Genomic DNA, 21252 nt, shown 5'->3' on the forward strand with positions numbered 1-21252 from the left:
TTTTGAGTTCTTGAGAAGTTTTTTGAAGACACTCTCCGGGGCTGAGTCTGATGTAAACAACACCAAAGCCCCAAGAGGCTCATTTAAGTCCTTGTGCTGTGTCTGTGCTGCTGAGCTTTAAAGGAACAGCTCTTCCCAGGACCAGCTCCTCTCCCAGCCCAGCAGGGCTGAGGGCTCTGCCTGCAGGCACTGAGGGGATAGGAGCCAGGCAGAGACAGGCTGAAGGCAATCAGGATTGGTAAGACATTGAGCTGAGACTTCACTTGGGGAAAGATCTTCACAACCCTGTGCATGGTGAGTGTGTGGGTGCAGGGCAATATCCCCTGTGCTCCTGGAGGGACCTCCTGAAGCCAGCACACCCCAGAGCCTGGGGGATGTGTCAGGAGGACTCTCCCAGTTTCTCTGTGGCACAGGAGGAGGAGGAGGATGTGCTGCAGAGCGGGGCTGCCCTGGGCACCGTCAGATGGACAGGGCAGGAAGGCTCCTGCTTCCAGGGACGGCTGCAGGGAGTGAAGCTGTGGCTGCAGCCAGGGCTTTCCAGGGCTGTCCTGCAGAGCAGCTCCTGCAGCCCTCAGGGCTCTTGGCCAGCCCAGGGCATGTGCCACCTGCCAGGGGCAGCTCTCAGCCTGCCTGGCAGCTCCCCATGGACACTGAAGGGGAGAAGTTGGAGGTGGAGGGAGCCACCCCCATCAGGGCAGATTCCTCCTGCTGTGGAGATGGTGCTGCATGGCCAGGGCTGCTCTCAGCTTTTTCCTCAAGGGAAGGGAAAGGGGCTGTCAGCTTTGCCTGTGTCACTGACACTCCTGCACTGTCAGCCTGGGCATCAGCAGATGTGCCTCAGATCTCCCTCAGACAATACCTCCTCAGCCTCCTCTCCCTACAGACAGCAGCAGCAGCACCTTGGCTTGCAGCATCTCTGTTTGTCTGCCCTGCCCTTAAGGCCCTACTGCCAGGGAGAGCCCCCTGGGCAGTGCCCTGTGCTGGGAGGGGTCTGCAGGGCAGTGCTGAGCCCCCAGGGCTGGCCTGGGCTCGGGCAGCACTGGCAGGGACAAAGCTTGGACAGAGAGAGACAGCTCCCAGTAGGCACAACTCCAGGCAGCAGAGAGCCAGACCAACCCTTGGTATCCCTTCCTTTTCAGGTGCACAGGGAAAGAGAGAAGGATTTGGAGATAATTATTTTTAAACTGGAGTGTTCAAAAATTGCACAATATTGTTCAATCAAGTTATAAGTGCAATCACCCTGAAACAGAGAGAGGTGAAATGAGCAAAGGGCACCTGTGTGGGATGAGTAGGTCTGATTTCACTGGGGCACAGGGAGCCCTGTTTTCCCTCTTGGTTCCCCGGTGCTTTGGCAGAGAGCAATGCTGAAGATGAGCCAGCAGCCTAAACCTGAGCTCAGAGATAAAAATGTTCAGCAAAGTTCCCCCAAAAAGGAAGTAATTTTGAGGGGATTCATAACAAAAAAGGATAAGTATAACACAGTTAATTCTTTCCCAGCTTATCAGTGTCTTCTTTCAACAGCCCATGATGCCCAGAGTGAAGAAATGTCTAACAGCAGCTCCATTGGGCACTTCCTCCTCCTGGCACTGGCAGACACGCAGCAGCTGCAGCTCCTTCACTTCTGCCTCTTGCTGGGCATCTCCCTGGCTGCCCTTCTGGGCAATGGCCTCATCATCAGCGCCGTAGCCTGCAGTCACCACCTGCACACGCCCATGTTCTTCTTCCTGCTCAACCTGGCCCTCAGCGATCTGGGCATGATCTGCACCACTGTCCCCAAAGCCATGCACAATTCCCTCTGGCACACCAGGACCATCTCCTACTCAGGATGTGCTGCACAGGTATTTTTCTTTGTCTTTTTCATTGCATCAGAATTTGCATTTCTCACCATCATGTGCTACGACCGCTACGTGTCCATCTGCAAACCCCTGCACTACGGGACCCTCCTGGGCAGCAGAGCTTGTGCCCACATGGCAGCAGCTGCCTGGGCCAGTGGCTTTCTCTTTGCTCTGCTGCACACAGCCAATACATTTTCCCTGCCCCTCTGCCATGGCAATGCCCTAGGCCAGTTCTTCTGTGAAGTTCCCCAGATCCTCAAACTCTCCTGCTCACATTCCAGCTTAAGGGAAGTTGGGCCTCTTGTGGTCACTTTTTGTTTAGGTTTTGGTTGTTTTGTGTTCATGGTTTTTTCCTATGTGCAGATCTTCAGGGCTGTGCTGAGGATCCCCTCTGAGCAGGGACGGCACAAAGCCTTTTCCACCTGCCTCCCTCACCTGACCGTGCTTTCCCTGTTCCTCAGCACTGACACATTTGCTCACCTGAAGCCCCCCTCCGTCTCTTCCCCATCCTTGGATCTGGCAGTGTCAGTTCTGTACTCGGTGGTGCCCCCAGCCCTGAACCCCCTCATCTACAGCCTGAGGAACCAGCAGCTCAAGGAATCTCTCAGGAAAGCTGTGACTGGATGCTTTTCAGCCTTTTCATTGTCCCATAAGAGCCCTCACAGTGCTTTGCATTGGGAGCGACAAAGGACCTGGCAACACACCCCTGCTTTGGCTCCTGCCGTCTCTCAGAATTCTCTTTCCCTCAAGGGGCTTCAAGTGGGTCAGGTCCTGGGAACAGACAGCAGGTCATAGACCCAAATTAACCAAAGGGATATTCCAGACTGTATGGCACCAGTTCTGGTATAAAAGCTAAGGAAGGAGGAAGAATAGGGGGCATTTCCTATTTACAGTGTTTGTCTTGATAAACCACTCCACCTGGTGAAGTTCTGCTTCCTGGGAAGTGGCTGAACATCACTTGCTGACAGAAGAAGAGAACAAAATTATTGGGGTTTTTCCTCATTGCTGGTGCCTGTAAAAACTTCCTCTTTTGCCTTATCTCAGTCCACAATTTGTCTCCCATAACATTTTCTCTCCCCTGTGCAGCCAAGGAGGGGAGTGCTAGAGTGGCTTGAGAGGCACATGGACTCAGCAGAGGTAACCTACCAGAACAAGCCACAGAAGGCCTGCTTTCCTCTGTCAGCAGCTCTCAGTGCATATCATGAGAGGCCAAGTCTGCCCTTAAGTATATTTTAAATTGCTTTCTGCTTCTGATTCTGTTATAAATAAAAGAAATGCTTTTATCCACCCCCTTCAATTTAATTATCCCTCCTGCTTGTGTGACCCAGAGAAATTGTGTAAGAAGGGAGTCTCACATTGTATCTATGTGAAATAAATTAATATGCAACCACTTTGTAAAAAATTTTATACTATTCTTATCACAGTAGGAATGAACAGAAATGGGCACAGCTTTGTGGCTGCCCCAGCTTTGGCATGGGCCCTGGGCCTGGAGCAGGAGCAGCTCTTGAGGGCCCCAAGGCCGGGGCTCTTGTGCTGCCCTGAGCAGATGGGATGGCAGCAGGGGCTGCAGAGCTCTCAGCATCTCCTGCAGAGGGGAGCAGGGCACCCAGGGAGCCTCCTTTCCCTTGGCCAGGCACCTTTCCCCATGGCTGGGTCTGAGTCCTGTGGCAGCTGCAGCTACTGCTGTGCCCTTGCCAGGGGCTGAGGCCGTGGGGCAGTGCCCAGAGCAGCCTGGCCTGAGCAGAGCTGTGGGGCCAGAGATGGCTGGGCTCTGGGCTGGGCTGGGCTGGGCTGGGGGGAGGCCCTTGGTGCTGCCCAGAGCTCAGGGCAGCTGGCAGAGCTCTCAGGGAGCTGGGCTGGGCTCAGAGAGCCTGACCCAGAAACCATCGGTGTCCATCTCAGCCTGGCTGAGCGTGCAGGGGCCAAGAAGAGCAGCCCAGGGTCTGCAAGTTCTCTGGGTGGGAGCTGAGCTTGTGAGCTCTTGAGCCCTGCCAAGTGCTGGGGCTGCGCCTCCAGCTCCAGAGGAGATGGGACAGATGGGAGCAGAGACAAATCATTCCTGCTGCATTCTTTCTTGTGTTGTCTGATACAGATCACCTGGATCCATATGTAGAGGAGGTGTTTTGTGTCAGATAACACTGGTAAAGGGAGAAGAATAATATTATGTAGCTGAAAATAATATTTCATGCATAATACACACTGAGGAGAAAAAGGCACATATGATCAGAAGATCGTCTGAGTTTTTCAGAGGATGAGAGACCCATTGATGTTCCAGTAGTCAACCCTGTTCAAATACTTTCCTCAGGGCTTCCTTGAGATGAGAGGTGACCACCAGAGCCTGGTCCAGAAACCATCAGTGTCCATCTCAGCCTGGCTGAGCGTGCAGGGGCAGGACCCAGGCCAGGCCTTGTGGGGCAGGGCCAGTGCCTGTGCAAGGCATTGCAAACAGGCAAGTGGCCCAGAGAGGAGGCTGCTCTGTGGCCTTGGTGGCATGGACAGAGCAGGGAGGGGGCCCAGGACATTTGTCAGTGCCAGCCTCTGTGCCCAGGCCTTAGCAGCCCTGGCTGCTGGGCCCAGCTTTGGCCTGGGCTGAGTTTGGCTGTGGCCCATCTCCATCCTCCTGTTGGGCTCGGGGCCTGTTCCCGGCCATGGCCAGCTCTGGCTGCCTCTCTGATGGCCCAGAGGCTGGCAGAGCCCAGGGCAGGGCTATCTGTGAAGGCCCACAGGTGCCACGGGCTCTGCAGGAGCTGGCAGAGGCTGCCCAGCAGGGAGGCCATGGGGCACAGAGCCCCAAGGCTGCTGTGGGCACCACGGCACAGGGGCCGTTCCCAGCCGCAATGCTCCTGGCCTGGGCTGGGCCTGCACAGGGGCTGGGCCACCATGGCTGGGGCAGCACAGGGCCACAAAGGGGCCACGCAGCCGCTGCCGGGGCTGACAGCAAGGCCAGGCACACAGAAGCAATTGCTGAGCATGGCCTGCGCTGGCCAGGCCTGACTGTGCCAAAGGCCGAGCTCAGCTGTCCTTGGGGGCTGCAGGAACAGTCCAGAGCCCAAAGAGCCTCCATGGCTGTGCTGGAGACCAAGGCTGTAGAAGGGAAATGCAGAAATGCAGGGCTGCTGCAGGGTAGGGAGGGCATTGAATTCCAGCGCACACCTCAGCTCTCTGATGATCCCGGCAACATGCTGGGCCCTGTTTCAGCCTGGAGCAGAGCAGATGTTAACAGGACAGGAGCCCTGCGGGGCTGTCATGGACCTGCAGCTTGCAAGGTGCTCTGCTCTCCCTCAGGTCCTCTCGGAGAGATCCAACCCCAGCTGGGAACCTCAGGGCACAAGTGGCACTGCCTGTTCATGGGCACACAACTGATGTCTGCCTGGAAAGGGGCACAGGTTTTAATACGTGTTTATCTGATAATATACAAGTGAATCTTTATTATCTTGATCATTTGAGTACTATTAAGAAATAGCAATATTTTCCCACCAGGAACGGGAATTTCCTGGAAGTGTACTGATGGCAGGAGAAGCAGTACTGATCTTCCTCTCTACTTGTATCACCAATACTCATTCTATTATTTAATCTCTCTTTTCCATCTGGTGTTTCTACCTCTCCTGTTGAAATAGCCATGTCTGACTACATCTCTTACTAGACCAGCTGGATCCATGTCCTTCCTGCTGCTCTCACATTTCTTCTTCCATATGCTCTCTGGCCATTCAAGTGCCTCTCAGCTGACTGGTTTCATGCTTTGAATCTCAAGGAGTGGCCAAATCTTTAAGAAGTTCAAATCAATATGAATTAAATATGTCATTCTGGTTATATCTATCTCAGTATTACCTTTTTTATGTCTTTGTCTTGAACTGTTTCTGTATAGAAATCCCTTCGGGATGGTGGACATGTGAAATGCTGCTGGGACATGACAGGGAGCCGAGGGAAGAGCTGTGATGGTTATTAAACTCTTCAAATATTCCTGTTGTGTTTGTTGGCAAGAAATATTTCTGTGCCTCTGAGTGTCACCAGGCCCTGAATCCAAAGGACACAAACCTGATGAGTTGTGGTTCCCACTGCAGGGGCTGCACTTGGACCTTGGCTCTGCACAGGAGAGCTCTTCATCCCCTTTCTCTCTTTTCCTCCCACTGGGCATAGAGGGAGCTCCTGACTTCAGCATGTGACTCGTGTGTGCAAAGAGCAAATCTGGGCAGAATTGGGGCAGGGAGGGTTTGGGGGGACCTTGGGATCTGTGCTGGGCACAGAAGGTGTTTTCCATTGCTCTGAGGCTGCCTGCTGTGGAAAGAAGATTTAATATCCAGCAGAGGAATTACTTTTGCATGTGACGGAGCTGTGCCTTCCCTTGGCTTTGTTGGCTGACAAGAAATTGAACATCCCTCTGTGTCTTGGGCAGCTCCTTCTCCAAGGAAAGCAGGTGGGTGTTGGAGCCAAGGAGCTGAAAGCAGCAGGTGCAGCCTGGGCTGGAGCGAGCTCAGATTTGCACAAGGCTGCTCTGAGGGCCAGGCCTTGGATGGCAGAAATGGTGGGGTGGGGATAGGGACAGAGTCTGATTGATTGTCAGCCATGGTGGGTCTTGATTTTCATATCTATGCAAACTGCATGAGGAGCTACTTGGATTCAGTGTCAATTGGAGATTGCACACATCAATGAATTAACAGGAAAACAAAATTAACAGGACCTAAAAAGTATTTTCTCACCGTCTTTTTAAATATCATGTGTTCACTTTGAATACACTACTGAGATTTACTTAACTACAAAATATTTGGAAACTGAAATCAAATTGTTCCCAGAGGCTTGGCTTGTTGAAGTGTTCTCAATGTTAATGAGCCCTGGGACACTGAATTCCTGCACTGAAGAGCTGAAGGCTGAACAAGCCTCTGAAGCAGGAAAATTCAGCAGCAGCCTCCAAGGTGCTGAGGATGTCAGCAGCCCCCACTGAGGCCATCCCTGCCCAGAGACCGTGGGGGAATGGGCAGACAAGGAGAGTGTCCCTGGGGCTGGGGCAGCAAAACTCAGAGGCACCAGCGGCTCCAGCTGGGAAATGGAGTGTGGAATGTGGCTGGGAAAGCCCTGCCTGGGCTGTGCCAAGCAGGACAGACAAGCCCTGACTGCCATCCCCAAACAACTCTCTCAAGGAGACATTTAAAAGGAAACTCAATTGTTTGTGTCCTCTGGGTTTATGTGCTGAAGAAATAGCAACAAGAGACTCTAAAAAGTTCAAAAGAGCAAAACAACCTTTACTGTCAACTTTAGAAAATCAGAGAAACTTTTGCAAATGTTTAATATGACATTAAATCAACAAAAAACACAGCTCAAAGCATTACCTTGTGCTATTCAACTTCATAAGCTCTAGGCCTGTTCAATTTTAAGTCACTCAAAATTTGAAAGAGGACATATATATGAGAAGTAGACACAGAAAGAGAGACAGACAGAAAAGATACAGAGAAGCATACACACAAACAAACAAACAGAACTACCAACTCCTGGATTCCGGCAGTACTCAGATGGAAATTCCAAGAGGAGGGAGGGTCAAGATGTGTGCTTGCCTTGTGGTCAGCCTTCAATACCTCTTGGTCTTCCTGGGCCCTTCCCCCAGGTTGCACTAGGGGTCATTTGGTCCCTCAGGAGCTGGGCTGGGGCCTCCACAGGTGGCTGTGGAGCATTGCCTGTGCTGTGTCAGGGACTGGCAGACACTGCTGGGCTGGGAGGGAGGCTCTGGGGGGATTGGGATTCCAGGGCAGGGCAGGGCTGGGGTTCCAGGGCAGGGCAAGGCTGGACCTGCCCCTTCCTTCCCAACACATGAAAATTTTCCAGCCAAAAATTTCCTCCAGTCTTTCACAACAGGCAATGTTGGAGGTGGAAATCCCAATTCTGGCCATGGGCACCTGAAGGACATGGGCTAAGAAGGACAGTTGTTTTCCATAGGAAGGAAAGCATGGAGCCCCAGTGTTTCAGCAGCTGGTAAGAAGAGATCCCCAAAATGCCAAGGTCAGTTGGATCAGTCAGGAAGTCAAAAGGAGGCCAAACCAGCCAGACATGTTCCGTGTTCCCTTGGTTTTATGGGGCCTAACAATGTCACAACAGTGCCTTGATTCCATGGGGTCCAGCAGTGTCACAATGGTCCCACAATGATCCCTTGAGAAGACCTGCAGTGTCACAATGGCCCCTACATTTGATAAGGCCCTGAAGTGTCACAATGGTCTCCGTGGCTCCTAGGCCCCATAATGTCATGTGACTCCTCTGTTCCATGAGCCCTGAAATGTCACAATGGACCTTTGGTTCCATGCAGCCCTGCAGTGTCACAAAGGCTTCTTGGTTTCACGAGGCCCCACAGTATCACAATAGTCCTCTTGGTTCTGTAGGTATCCCCATGGTCACAATGGTCTCTCTAGTTCCATGAGGCCTCACAGTGTCACAAGGCTTTGCTTATTCCATGGTACCTCATAGCATCACAAGAGTCTCCATGATCCCATGAGTCCCCTCAGTATCACAATGGAGCCCTCAGTGCCATGGTGCCCCACAGTGTCACAATGGCCCCTTGGTTCCATGAGGCCTCACGGTGTCCCAATGGATCCTTGGTTTGATGGGGTCTCTCAGTGTCACAATGACCCCTACATTCAATGGAGTCACACAGAGTCAGTACACTCCCCTTGGTTCCATGAGACCCAGCAATGTCACAGTGCTCTCCATGGTTCCATGAGGCCCCACAGTGTCACGATGGCCCTTGGTCTCACAGGGGCCCACAGTGTCACAATGGTCCCTTGGTTCCATGGCCCTGTGCTGGTACATTCCCCCCTCCCCTTCTCAGGCTGCCCTGCCAGCTGACAAATGCTCCTTGGGCCTTGGCCTTGGCCAACAGCCCCTGGGCTCAGCTCCTCTGCAGCTCATCACAAACACTGTCTGCTCCAGGAACTGCTGCTGCCCAACCAGCTCCTGGTTCCTGTAGGAGCAGCTCTGGGAACCGTTTCTGTTCCCTCAGTGGCACAACATCCCTGTTCTCACACTGCCAAAGAAAGCTGTTGGTGCCAAGTACGGCCAGGATGAACCATTGCTGGGACTGAAGCCCCTCTCTTGGGGCCCTGCAAACAGCGCTCCAAAAGGAGCCCTTGGAGCTCTCCTGGGCCAGCGACTCCCTCTGAGTGGGGCCTCTCCCAGCCGGGAACTCTCCCGTTTGCTGCACTCGGGGATCCTGAACAACGACGGAGCCTGGACCGATCCCCCCACTCCTCCAGGCTCAACCCTTCACCCTCTGGGGAGATGCCAAAGGATCCACAGGGAGCATTCCCTGCCCTCAGGGGAATTTCTCACAGGTGCCTTGCACTGAGTGTTTGTGTCTGTGTGCACACAGGAGTGCCTGTGCTGGGGAAATGTGTCAGAAATGCTGCTGTCTGAGGGATTTGAGTGCCTTGGATAACTGAGTCAGTCAGGCCTGTAGGTCAGGTTAAGTCACAAGGCCTAAGTGAAGATAAATGCTGCTAAGAGTTGTTCTTTTGCTAAGTTGTTACATTTAATATAAGTTATCTGCTAAGCAAAATATTGTAAAGTGTTATTCCACTGTTAAATTGCAAAGTCATAGGTTTGAGTTAGATTAAATGCTAATGCTGCTACGCTCTGCTCTTTTGCTAAATTGTGAAGTTGAAAGTATCAGTTAAGGTTAAGGTATAAGTTAAGTCCTGTTAAGTTTGAGCTCTGTTAAGCTTTCAGGCCGTATTCCTTTTATCCTTGCCCTCACTGTCCTTGTGTCACACACAGACACACAGGGACAGTTCTTGGTTAATTTCTGGTTTGATTGCCTGGATTTGGTTTGGTTTTGTTGTTGCTTTGTTTCCCTGGTGTGCCTGGTTTCCCTGGTTTCCCTAGTGTGCCCAGTCAGGAGCAGAGTGACTCTTGCCAAGGAACTTTGTGCTGCTGTCCCTTAATATTAAATCTTGTTTTTGCTGCTCCCTTGCTGGGGATTTTTTCAGCGCTCTCAAGGCCTCGTTGGTAACAGGGTGAAGGAGCCCTGGCCCAGGCTCTGGCCCTGGGGGACACGGGGACGCTGCTGGGGGGTCCCTGTTCCCCTGTGCCACCCCCAGGGCCCCAGCCCCCCATCCCCGTGTCAGGCTCTGGGGTCGATCTCGTGGAACATCCTCTGGGGAGGCTGCGGGGCCGGGGGCGGGGGGACCCCATTGTGCATGAGCAGGGTTGGACTGCTCTGGGGGAACTGTGAGGGGGGCCGGGGCAGAGTGACCTCCCCAGTGACCTCACACAGCCCCTGTGATGTCACACAGCTCCTGAGATGCCACACTGCCCCCGTGATGTCACATAGCCCCTGTGGTATCACGCAGTCATCTCTGTGATGTCACACTACACCTGTGATGTTACACAGCTATCTTTGTGATGTCACACTGCCCCTGTGATGTCACACTGCCCATGTGATGTCACAATCTGTTCTGTAATACCACAGCCAGCTCTATGATGTTCCACAGCCACCAGGTGATGTCACAACCCACTCTCTGATGCCACAGAACCACCCTCTATGTTGACAGGATCTGCTCTATGGCCTCACACCCTACTCTGTGATGGCACAGCCAGCTCTGTGATGTCACCACCCCCTCAGTGATGTCCCAAAACCCTCAAGAACTCAGTTCTATTGAAACCCTGAAGTTTCTTGTATTTGAAGAAATTTCTGTCAGGGACACAACTGAGAAAGTGTCGCCAGCTTCCAGTCAGAACAGAACATTGGAGGAAGTGATGGCAGCTGGGGACAAGCAAGGCAAAGGTGTCTCTGATGCTGAGTAAAACCTGGATGTGTTTGAGGAATGCAAAGGGCCAAGGCCTGAGCCCCAGCCCCTGGCCAGGCAGATCCTGTCCCGCCCTCCTTGCTCAGGGCTCTTCCCGGGATGGGCACTGGCATGTGGGGATGTGCAATGCCAAGGGCAGGAGCATGGGGTGGCCCCTGCCAGGCTGCTGAGCAGGGACAAGGAGGCAATGAGGCCCCAGCCCTGCAAGGGTCACTTGTCCCATCGTGGCCTCAGGCCCAGGCCCAGCAGCCATGGCCAAAGTGCTGCCCATGTTGGCTCTGGCAGGGCTGTCTTGCAGCTGCTGCCCATCCCTGTGCCCTGTGCAGCCCAGGCTGTCCCACGGTGTCCCTGCCCTGCGCCTCTGTCCCTGCAGGCTGTCGGCATCTCCCGGCTGCCCCACCTGCCTGGGCCCTTCCTTTGCTGACAGCTCTGCCTCCTGCCTGCCCCTGCCTGCCCACACAAAGCCTGGGCTGCTCCAGGCTCCATCTGGAGGACATGCTGCACCACAGTCCTGCCCTGCCAGGGAAATTCCTTTCTCCTGGTATGCACTCTGGGCCACCCCAGCTGCCCTTGGTGCCATTGTTTCCTTCTCATGCTTATATCCTCAATGAAAAAATCTCCAGCATCTGTGGAACCACCCTTCAACCCCTCCCAGGCTATTCCTGTTCTGTCCTCAGTCTCCACCCCTCAGCCTCTCTCTGATGCTTATGTGATGAGGCCTCTAAACCCCATATAGGGAGATTTTTAGTTCCTCTCCAAGGTCTGTGAAAATGGAAAAATAGTGGTCAAAGTTATTTTCTCCCACATCTTGCCAAGACAGAAAAAGGGTCAATAACTTTAAACTGAATGAGGGTGGATTTACATTTGTAAGAAAGAGGAAATATTTTACAGTTATGAGAAAGGCACAAAAGTGCAAGTGCATTTACAGAGAAGTAGATGCCCAATCCTAGGAATACTCCAAGATCAGGACTTATGTGCAACCTGACCCAGTGAAACCTTCTCATCCCCAAGGATGGAATTCCTGTTCTGTGATGTGCTGCGTGCCCTCACAACGTTTCTGGCCAGAATGTCTGCTGAGGGCAGCCAGGCTGCTGCAGGACAGTGGCCTCACAGCCATCGCCATGGCAGCCCTGTCCCCTGGGCCTGGCTCTGCCCTTTCCTCTGCCCCTGCCTTGGCTCTGCTGCCATGAAGAGTTTTGTCATTAATATCTTGTCCCCAAGGTGCTAGGGCCAATGGCTTCCCAGTCAGGCTCCTGGAGCAGAAGTGGCTTTTCAGAGCACAGCCAGGAATGAGCCCTGAGGCAGCAGCTCTGCAGTGGTGGCCACCAGGCCCGGCTGCCAAGGGAGGCTTCTGGCCATGGCCTGCAGGCAGCTGCTGCTGCCAAGGTGCCTTTGGTGCCTCAGGCTCTCCCTGGCACAGCTCCCAGCACGGCACTCTGCCCTTGTGCCCGAGCCCTTCCCTGTGCTGGGGCTGGCCTGGGGCTTTTCCTGCAGCGGGACCTGCCCTGCTCATGGCACAGGCAAGGCAGTTCCTGCTAGACAAGGAGGCTCTGTGCCTGCAATGGGCTCCAACAACTCCAGCAAGGCCCTGTTGACCTCAAAATTGCTTCATAGAACATTATATTCTAATAATTGTTATAGCACCTGTACTGTGGAGTAAATAACTCTGGTTAAGATCTTCCTGTAAAATCATGATCACAATCAATCAGAGCGGTATTTGTATAAATGTATCTGGTATTCTATCATTAATCCTGTGGGACAAATTGAGTTAAAGTTCAATTCTACCTGTCCAATCTTTTACACCTTTGAAAAAGTCTGGGGCTGGGATTGTATGCAGCCACTCCCATTCTCCTCTCTTAGAAGGAATTGTAGAAGTTGAGGGGTCCTGCAGGGGTTAAAGGATCCATGGTGGCTGTTGGATTTCATTTCTCCATCTCATGTCTCAGCAGAAGATTCTGTGGTAAAGAAATAAAGATTTTGCCTGAAGCTCCCACTGTGCCCATGACAGGAACCCCTGTGAGTGTCTGGGACATCCTGGCCCTTTGGCAGCCTGGGGACTCCTGGGATGTCACTGTGGAGCCCCCGTGAGTGCCTGTGACAGACCGGTGCCTTTGCAGCCCAAGGTCCCCTGGGATGTCACCATGGAATGGCTGTGACTGCCTCTGACCACAAGGCTCTTTACCATCCCCAGAAAGCTCTGGGAGGTCTCCATGGAGCCCCTGTCTCTGCCTGTGACATTCCAGCTCTGGAAGAGCCTGGAGACTCTTGGAAAGTCCCCATGGAACCCCTCTGAGAGCCTGTGACAAATCTGATCCTTAGCAGGCAACCATCACCAGGATCCTGTTGCTATGGTCAGTTTCCATGGCAACCATCACCAGGATGCCCGGTTGCTATGCTCAGGTTCCATGGCAACCATCACCAGCCCCTGTCCCTATGGTCATTCCCTTGGCAGCTCCATGGAGACCCCATGCCAGGGGTGGTTGCCATGGACACCAGCTCAGGCCTGCAGCCACAGCCTGTTGCCATGGCAACCATTGGCAGCCCCATCCCCAGGCTCATGGGATCCCAGAACCACAGAATTGGCTGAGCTGGGAAGGACCCATCAGGATCCTCCAGTCCAACTGCTGGCCCTGCACAGGACACCCCAACAATGCCAGCCTGGGCCTGGCAGCGCTGTCCAAACGCTGCTGCAGCTCAGAGAGCCCTGGAGCTGGGACACTTCCCTGGGGAGCCTGGGCAGGGCCCCAGCAGCCTCTGGGCAAAAACCTTTTCCTGACATCCAACCTGAGCCTGCCCCGACTCAGCTGCAGCCGTTCCCTCCACTGCTGTCCTTTGGCACCAGAGGGAAGAGATTCCCACAGCCCCAGCAAGGGACCCGCTCCCAAGGCTGTTGCCATGGCCACCAGGGCTGGGACCAGCTGGGATGCTCGGTTTCCATGGGCCAGAATTTAGGAATGGGATTCCCCAATTTCCTGCTTTCGCTAAAACTGCGCTGCCCTCACTGCCCTCCCGCCTCCCATGGAAAGCACAAAAGGCAAAGACCCCGGGCTGGGATAAGAATGATTTATTGGGAACAGCAACAAGATAAGGAAGAAACAGAACAGAAACAATATTGCTAACAGAAGGGATAAATGAAACTGTTTACAGGGAAAACTACAACACAGCTGCCTGGCTCTTCCCAGCAACATATATCCCCCACCTGGAAAGGTCACCCTTCTCCTGAGAGAGACAGTCCCATTCCTGCCCCTGGCAGTGACCTGAGGTGGGAGTGAATGTAATGACATGCCAATGGCCAGACCCTCATGTTCATCAGTTCCACACCATGTCATTGACAGGGGAAGGAATAGGGACAGGTGTCTTCCCAGCATGGATCACAGGAAACATGGATCACCCAAGCTCTTCCCAACACAGTTTTCTCCTGGGGGATGAAGCTCCTCCAGCAGCTGGGGCATTTCCAGCTTCCCTTACTGGTGCCTGCGCTGGTGTCTGGTCAAGTCAGAGCTGCTGGTGAACCTCTTCCCACATGTGGCACACTGGTAGGGCCTCTCCCCAGTGTGGATGTGTAGATGGGTGACAAGGTGGGAGTTTTGCTTGAAGCCCTTCCCACACTCAGGGCAGCGGAAGGGCTTCTCCTCTGTGTGAATCCGCTGGTGCTGGAGGAGATTCCAGCTGGTGTGAAACCTCTTCTGACACTCCCCACACTCGTAGGGCCTCTCCCCGGTGTGGATGCGTTGGTGCCTGATGAGGGCGGATCCGTAGCTAAAGCCCTTCCCACACTCCCCACACTCATGGGGCCATTCCCCAGTGTGGATCATGTGATGACAGATCAGGGTGCTGCTCTGGCTGAAGCTCTGCCCACCCTCCTGGCTCAGGCTGGGTCTTTCCTACTCAGAGCACTCTGGGCTGGGTTTGCAGCCCATCCTTGTGCAGGATTGCTGGGGCTTTTCCTCCCTATTGGATTCCTGTGCCCTGGAGTCACTCATAAGAGCTTCTTCCACGAGGTTCTGCTGTGGGGATTTGTCCTCCCTGGTCTCAATCCTCATCTCTTTGTCTGGGGGCAGAAGGACAAGGAGAGGATGGGATTTGCCTCCGTGCCAGAGGGAAGGGGAAAGAGATCCCCCCAGTGCATCCCCGGCAGGACAGCATTGGCAGCAGGGTTGTGCTGCAGCCAGGGGCCGTGCTGGGCTGGGAGATGGAGCAGGAGAGAGGGGGAAATGGGCACTGACTTCCTCTTCACCTGCCTGGGTATCCCGGGGCATCTTCCTCTTCCTCGCAGCCTCCTTCTCCATCTGACAAAGGTTTCGGGATGGGAAATCCTGTTTTGGGAGAATAACAAGGGATAAGCACTTTGAGTTTTTTTCTGGTTTGAAGGCAAACCTGGGAGACAGTCTAAGCTAGAATTACAATTTAATAAGAAAATGAAGATCAAGGCAATGATAAAGAAACACTGCCTTAAACTGACAGAGTCAGGATATAACCTGACACCCTGTTGGTCAGGGTGGTTGCAGCAGTCCCATTAAATGGTGGCTTCAGTCCTGTTGGAGTGATGAACGTGATTCTGTCCAAGAAGTGATGCTGTAGAAGGGTCTGGTCTTCCTCTGAAGGTCCAGTGGTGGTTATGGAGCTCTTGTCCTCTGGGAATCCAATAGGCAAGGTGCTGCTGGTGTTGCCAGCCTCAGCTTATATCCAGGTAGGAATGCTTGGATCCTCTCCCTGGGCGGAGCATCCCACAATGGGATGATGGAATTTTATCAGTCCTGCAGTGACACTCAATGGCCCATTCACAGGAGATATCTCCCCTGGAGGGCGTTATCAGTGCTGAGTCCTGGAAGAGATAAAGAACACTGCCCCACCTGTTTATAGCAGTTGATGAAGATGGGGATTGAAAACATGCATTTGGTTACATCTTGCATGGCAACCTGAAACAGTGGGGTAATCCCTGCTCAGGGGGTGAACACCACCCCCCTTATCCAAACTGGCTCAGGTGTAAAACCCCCACCCTGCGAAGGCCACACACAGAGGGGACAATGTCACACTTGCCCTGTCTCTGTCTCTGTCTCTCTCTTGCCCACCCCCCTTTTCTCTTTCACAGACTGCGGGGCTTTGCCAAATATAGGAATATTTTGTCTTTTTGTCCCTCTAAACCTTGTTAACACCTACACAGAGCTTTACCTTCCTTTTTAAAATGTGAATTCGGCCAAATTTCCACATTTCTTTTATCAGAATGTGCCAGCAGCTAAACTGGAGCTGAGCAGGACTAATGGAACTTGGAATTGCCAGAATTTGCTTCTTTTGTCATTTTATTAAAGTTTGGGGTTTTTTTGCATTTCCATCAAAAGTGTCTTGTGGGAAAAGCAAATTCAAGTCATTTTTTGGACGGTTAAGTTTGATTTCTGATCAGAAACAAACTTTACTTTGTTTCTGTCACCCCAGAGAGGGATAGAGACCCCCCCAGCCTCCCCAGGTGTGAGAAGGTCGGAGAGCTCCCCAGCCCCGAGCACCCTCAGCGGTCAGAGGGACACAGAGCCCCTGGTCCCAAGCCCTGCATAGGCATTGCCTGAGGCCAGAGGGATGGAGACCCCCCAAACATCCCCCAGGGTGAGGGGACAGAGACTGCCCCGAGCACCCCCTGGCACAGGGATGAGAGGGAGGGAGACCCCCCAGGCATTCCCTGGGGTGAGAATGATGGAGACCCGCTGGGGAATGGCCTGGGGTGACTGGCCCTGGGGACAATCGCAACAAATTCCTCCTGTGCGTGCCCGAGGGTAAGAGGCACAGAGAGCCCTTGAGCATCCCCAGGGCACTGGACAAAATAAATTAGGCAGAAATCAAACTTAATCCTACATAAAACACTTTTATGAATATTTGATCTTCCCAAGAGTCATATGTGATGAAAATGCAAACAACTCCCAAACAGGAATAAACTGACAATAGAAGAAATTCTGTGGCAATTCCAAGTTTCATTGGTTCCTGCACAGCTCCAGCTCAGCTGCTGGCAGGTTCCAATAAAAGAAAAGTGGAAATTAGGCCCAATACAGATTATTAAAAGAAAGGGGAAACTATCTGTAGCTGTCACAAAGGTGACAGGGATGAAGAGAATACTGATTCTCACATTTGGCAAAGAACCCAACCCTGTGAATTCCAGAGTTATTTTTGAATTTAGGTACTTGAGCTGGGCTTTTTGTGGGATTTATAGCAGCCTTATGTTCCTCACCATGGGGTGAATGAACCTTGTCAGTCTCGCTGGTATTATTTGCTCCCTTTCCTACAGTGATTTTACAAACATTTCAAAGAAGGACAACAAAATATTTTCTTTTTCACTGGCCACCTACAACAGCCATTTTCCTCATCAGTTCTCCCATAAGTTGCTCAGAGGAAGCTGTGTCCAAGTTTCCAAGAGTTTCTCCAGAGAGAACCACAACCTCCTCATAGGAGGGAACCATGCTGTTGTCAAAGGCACTTGGGGTCAGAGAACAGTGCCCTGAACCCACTATGGCAAAATAATGTCACAATCTGGTTAAGAAAATTGCTGGAGAGATGCCTCTGCCCCAATTAAGGTCCTAAAAAGACCAAATCCAAGGTGGATTTTATTGAACAGTAAATGTGAGGTAGAGAGAGAGATGGAAAGAAAGAGAAAAGGGGGGAGAGTAAGGGAGTGACAGGGACAGAGACCTCACCTGGAGCATGGTAAGTGTGACATTGTCCCCTCTGTGTGTGGCCTTCCTGGGGTGGGGGATTTACACTTTAGCCAGTTTGGATAAGGGGGGTGGTGTTCACTCCCTAAGCAGGGATTGTCCCACTGTTTCAGGTTGCCATGCAAGATGTAACCAAATGCATGTTTTCAATCCCCATCTTCATCAACTGCTATAAACAGGTGGGGCAGTGTTCTTTATCTCTTCCAGGACTCAGCACTGATAACGCCCTCCAGGGGAGATATCTCCTGTGAATGGGCCATTGAGTGTCACTGCAGGACTGATAAAATTCCATCATCCCATTGTGGGATGCTCCGCCCAGGGAGAGGATCCAAGCATTCCTACCTGGATATAAGCTGAGGCTGGCAACACCAGCAGCACCTTGCCTACTGGATTCCCAGAGGACAAGAGCTCCATAACCACCACTGGACCTTCAGAGGAAGACCAGACCCTTCTACAGCATCACTTCTTGGACAGAATCACGTTCATCACTCCAACAGGACTGAAGCCACCATTTAATGGGACTGCTGCAACCACCCTGACCAACAGGGTGTCAGGTTATATCCTGACTCTGTCAGTTTAAGGCAGTGTTTCTTTATCATTGCCTTGATCTTCATTTTCTTATTAAATTGTAATTCTAGCTTAGACTGTCTCCCAGGTTTGCCTTCAAACCAGAAAAAAACTCAAAGTGCTTATCCCTTGTTATTCTCCCAAAACAGGATTTCCCATCCCGAAACCTTTGTCAGATGGAGAAGGAGGCTGCGAGGAAGAGGAAGATGCCCCGGGATACCCAGGCAGGTGAAGAGGAAGTCAGTGCCCGTTTCCCCTTCTCTCATGCTCCATCTCCCAGCCCAGCACGGCCCCTGGCTGCAGCACAACCCTGCTGCCAATGCTGTCCTGCCGGGGATGCACTGGGGGGATCTCCTTCCCCTTCCCTCTGGCACGGAGGCAAATCCCATCCTCTCCTTGTCCTTCTGCCCCCAGACAAAGAGATGAGGATTGAGACCAGGAAGGACAAATCCCCACAGCAGAACCTTGTCGAAGAGGCCATTTTGAGCAGTGCCACGGTGCAGAATTCCAACTGGGAGGAAATGCCTCAGAGATCCCAAAGGAAGAGGGGCTCCAAAGCCAGTCCAGGGTGCTCTCAGGAGGAAAGACCCACCCTGAGCCATGAAGGTGGACAGAGCTTCAGCCAAAACTCAGAGCTGGTGGTCCATGAGCAGCTTTATGATCAGAAGAAGCCCTACAAGTGCTCAGAGTGTGAGAAGAGCTTCAGGCACAGCAGCACCCTGATGAGCCACCAGATGATCCACACCGGAGAATGGCCCTATGAGTGTGGGGAGTGTGGGAAGGGCGTCAGCTACAGCTCCGCCCTCATCAGGCACTGGCGCATCCACACTGGGGAGAAGCCCTACGAGTGTACCCAGTGTCAGAAGAGGTTTCGGACCAGCTCCAGTCTCCTCCAGCATCAGCATATTCACACAGATGAGAGGCCCTTCTGCTGCCCTGACTGTGGAAAAGGCTTCAAGCGCAAGTACACCCTTGTCAGCCACCGGCGCATCCACACTGGGGAGAGGCCCTACGAGTGTCCTGAGTGTCAGAAGAGGTTTCACACCAGCTCTGATCTCCTCCTGCATGAGCAGATTCACACGGATGAGAGACCCTTCCTCTGCCCTAGCTGCGGGAAGGGCTTCAAGCGCAACTCCCACCTCATCAGGCACAAGCGGACCCACACTGGGGAGAGGCCTTACGAGTGTGGGGAATGTGGGATGAGCTTTAGCCATAACTCTAACCTGATCTCCCACCAGAAGACCCACACCAGAGAACAGACCTATGAATGTGGGGAATGTGGGAAGAGCTTCAGTCTGAAGTCTCTCTTGAGCTGCCACCAGAGGATCCACACTGGGGAAAGGCCATACAAGTTTTGGGAATGTGGGATGACCTTTACTAGGAGGCCCCCACTGATCATCCACCAAATGACCCACACTGGGGAGAAGCCCCACAAGTGCCCTGAGTGTCAGAAGAAGTTTCACACCAGTTCTCATCTCGTCCAGCACCAGCGGATTCACATGGTTGAGAGGCCCTTCCGCTGCCCTGACTGCGGGAAGGGCTTCAAGCACAACTACACCCTGATGACCCAGCGGCGCATCCACACTGGGGAGAGGCCCTACGAGTGTCCCCAGTGTGGGAAGAGCTTCTCCAGCAGCTCTCACTTGACCAGACACCAACGGAGTCACCAGTAAAAGAAACCCTGCACATGCCCCAACTGCAGGAAGAGTTCATGCACTGCTCCAGCTTTATCCCCAGTGGGAGAACTCACGTTGGGAAGAGCCCTGGGGACCCATTTTCCCTGTGATCCATGCTGGGAAGACAGCTGTACCTTTTCCTGCCCCTGCCAATGATAGGATATGGGATGGAAGAACATGAGGGTCTGGCCATTGCTCTGTCATTACATTTACTCCCACCTCAGGTCATTGCTAGGGGCAGGAAAGGGACTCTCTCTCTCCCTGAAGAAAAGGGTGAAATTTCCAGGCAGGGGAAATTGTGGCCAGGCAGACCCAGTGAATTGCGTTTAGTTTTCCTTGTAAATAGTTTTTCTCTTATAAATAAAATTTCTGTTCAGTTTGTTCCTTATCTTGTTGCTGTTCCCAATAAATCGTTCCTATCCCAGCCCAGGATCTTTCCCTTTTGTGCTTTCCAGGGGAGGTGGGAGGGCAGTGAGGGCAGAGCAGTTTTAGTGGGAGCAGAAAATTGGGGTACCCTATTCCTGAATCCTGGCCCATGGAAATGGAGCATCCCAGCTGGTCCCAGCCCTGGTGGCCATGGCAACAGCCTTGGGAGCGGGTCCCTGGCTGGGGCTGTGGGAATCTCTTCCCTCTGGTGCCAAAGGACAGCAGTGGAGGGAACGGCTGCAGCTGAGTCGGGGCAGGCTCAGGTTGGATGTCAGGGAAAGGTTTTTGCCCAGAGGCTGCTGGGGCCCTGCCCAGGCTCCCCAGGGAAGGGTCCCAGCTCCAGGGCTCTCTGAGCTGCAGCAGCATTTGGACAGCGCTGCCAGGCCCAGGCTGGCATTGTTGGGGTGTCCTGTGCAGGGCCAGCAGTTGGACTGGAGGATCCTGATGGGTCCCTCCCAGCTCAGCCAATTCTGTGGTTCTGGGATCCCATGAGCCTGGGGATGGGGCTGCCAATGGTTGCCATGGCAACAGGCTGTGGCTGCAGGCCTGAGCTGGTGTCCATGGCAACCACCCCTGGCATGGGGTCTCCATGGAGCTGCCAAGGGACTGCCCATAGCAACAGGGGGCTGGTGATGGTTGCCATGGAAACTGAGCATAGCAACAGGGGGCTGGTGATGGTTGCCATGGAACCTGACCATAGCAACAGGGGGCTGGTCATGGTTGCCATGGTAGCTGACCATAACAACAGCATGCTGCTGATGGTTGCCTACTAAGGATCAGATTCGTCACAGGCCCTCAGAGAGGTTCCATGGGGACTTTCCAGGAGTCCCCAGGCTCTTCCAGAGCTGCAATGTCTCAGGCACAGACAGGGGCTCCATGGGGACCTCCCAGGGCTTTCTGGGAATGGTAAAGAGCCCTGTGGTCGGAGGCAGTCACAGCCATTCCATGGTGACATCCCAGGGGACCTTGGGCTGCAAAAGCACCAATCTGTCACAGGCACTCATGGAGGCTCCACAGTGAATCCCCAGGCTGCCAAACAGCTGGGATGTCCCAGACACTCACAGGCGTTCTTGTCATGGGCACAGTGGGAGCTTCAGGCAATGTTTATTAGAGAAGCTCCTCTTGAGTCACAAGGTTCAGAAAGGAGCCCAAATAGCTGCCACAAACCCACAGATACCCCCAAGTATCTCCATGCTTTCTCAATGTCTTCTGTGAGTGTAGCCTTGGAGCAGCGGTTTCCAATCTGAGTTCCAGACTTTTACAGAGTTTG

At 53.0% G+C, this 21252-nt stretch overlaps 2 protein-coding genes across 2 annotated transcripts; both read left to right on the forward strand.

Moving 5' to 3' along the window:
• Nucleotides 1–1370: 1370 nt before the first annotated feature.
• On the forward strand, nucleotides 1371–2630 carry LOC134433391 (olfactory receptor 14C36-like). Its single transcript, XM_063182248.1, has one exon. It carries the CDS (start codon nucleotides 1371–1373, stop codon nucleotides 2628–2630), a length of 1260 nt encoding a protein of 419 aa, XP_063038318.1.
• A 327-nt stretch (nucleotides 2631–2957) lies between these two features.
• Nucleotides 2958–19502, forward strand: LOC134433392 (zinc finger and SCAN domain-containing protein 2-like; the record flags this gene model as incomplete). The annotated part of the gene is made up of 2 exons (XM_063182249.1): nucleotides 2958–2972; nucleotides 18531–19502. Coding segments are annotated over exons 1-2 (987 nt in total), but the record flags the coding sequence as incomplete, so codon positions are not given.
• Between the last annotated feature and the right edge of the window lie 1750 nt (nucleotides 19503–21252).

The sequence above is a fragment of the Melospiza melodia genome, unplaced genomic scaffold (assembly GCF_035770615.1).
Source record: "Melospiza melodia melodia isolate bMelMel2 unplaced genomic scaffold, bMelMel2.pri scaffold_18, whole genome shotgun sequence".
Taxonomy (NCBI): domain Eukaryota; kingdom Metazoa; phylum Chordata; class Aves; order Passeriformes; family Passerellidae; genus Melospiza; species Melospiza melodia.

Excerpts from the sequence above, each read along its gene's own strand:
- LOC134433391 (XM_063182248.1), top strand. The coding sequence starts at position 1,371 with ATGAGCCAGCAGCCTAAACCTGAGCTCAGAGATAAAAATGTTCAGCAA.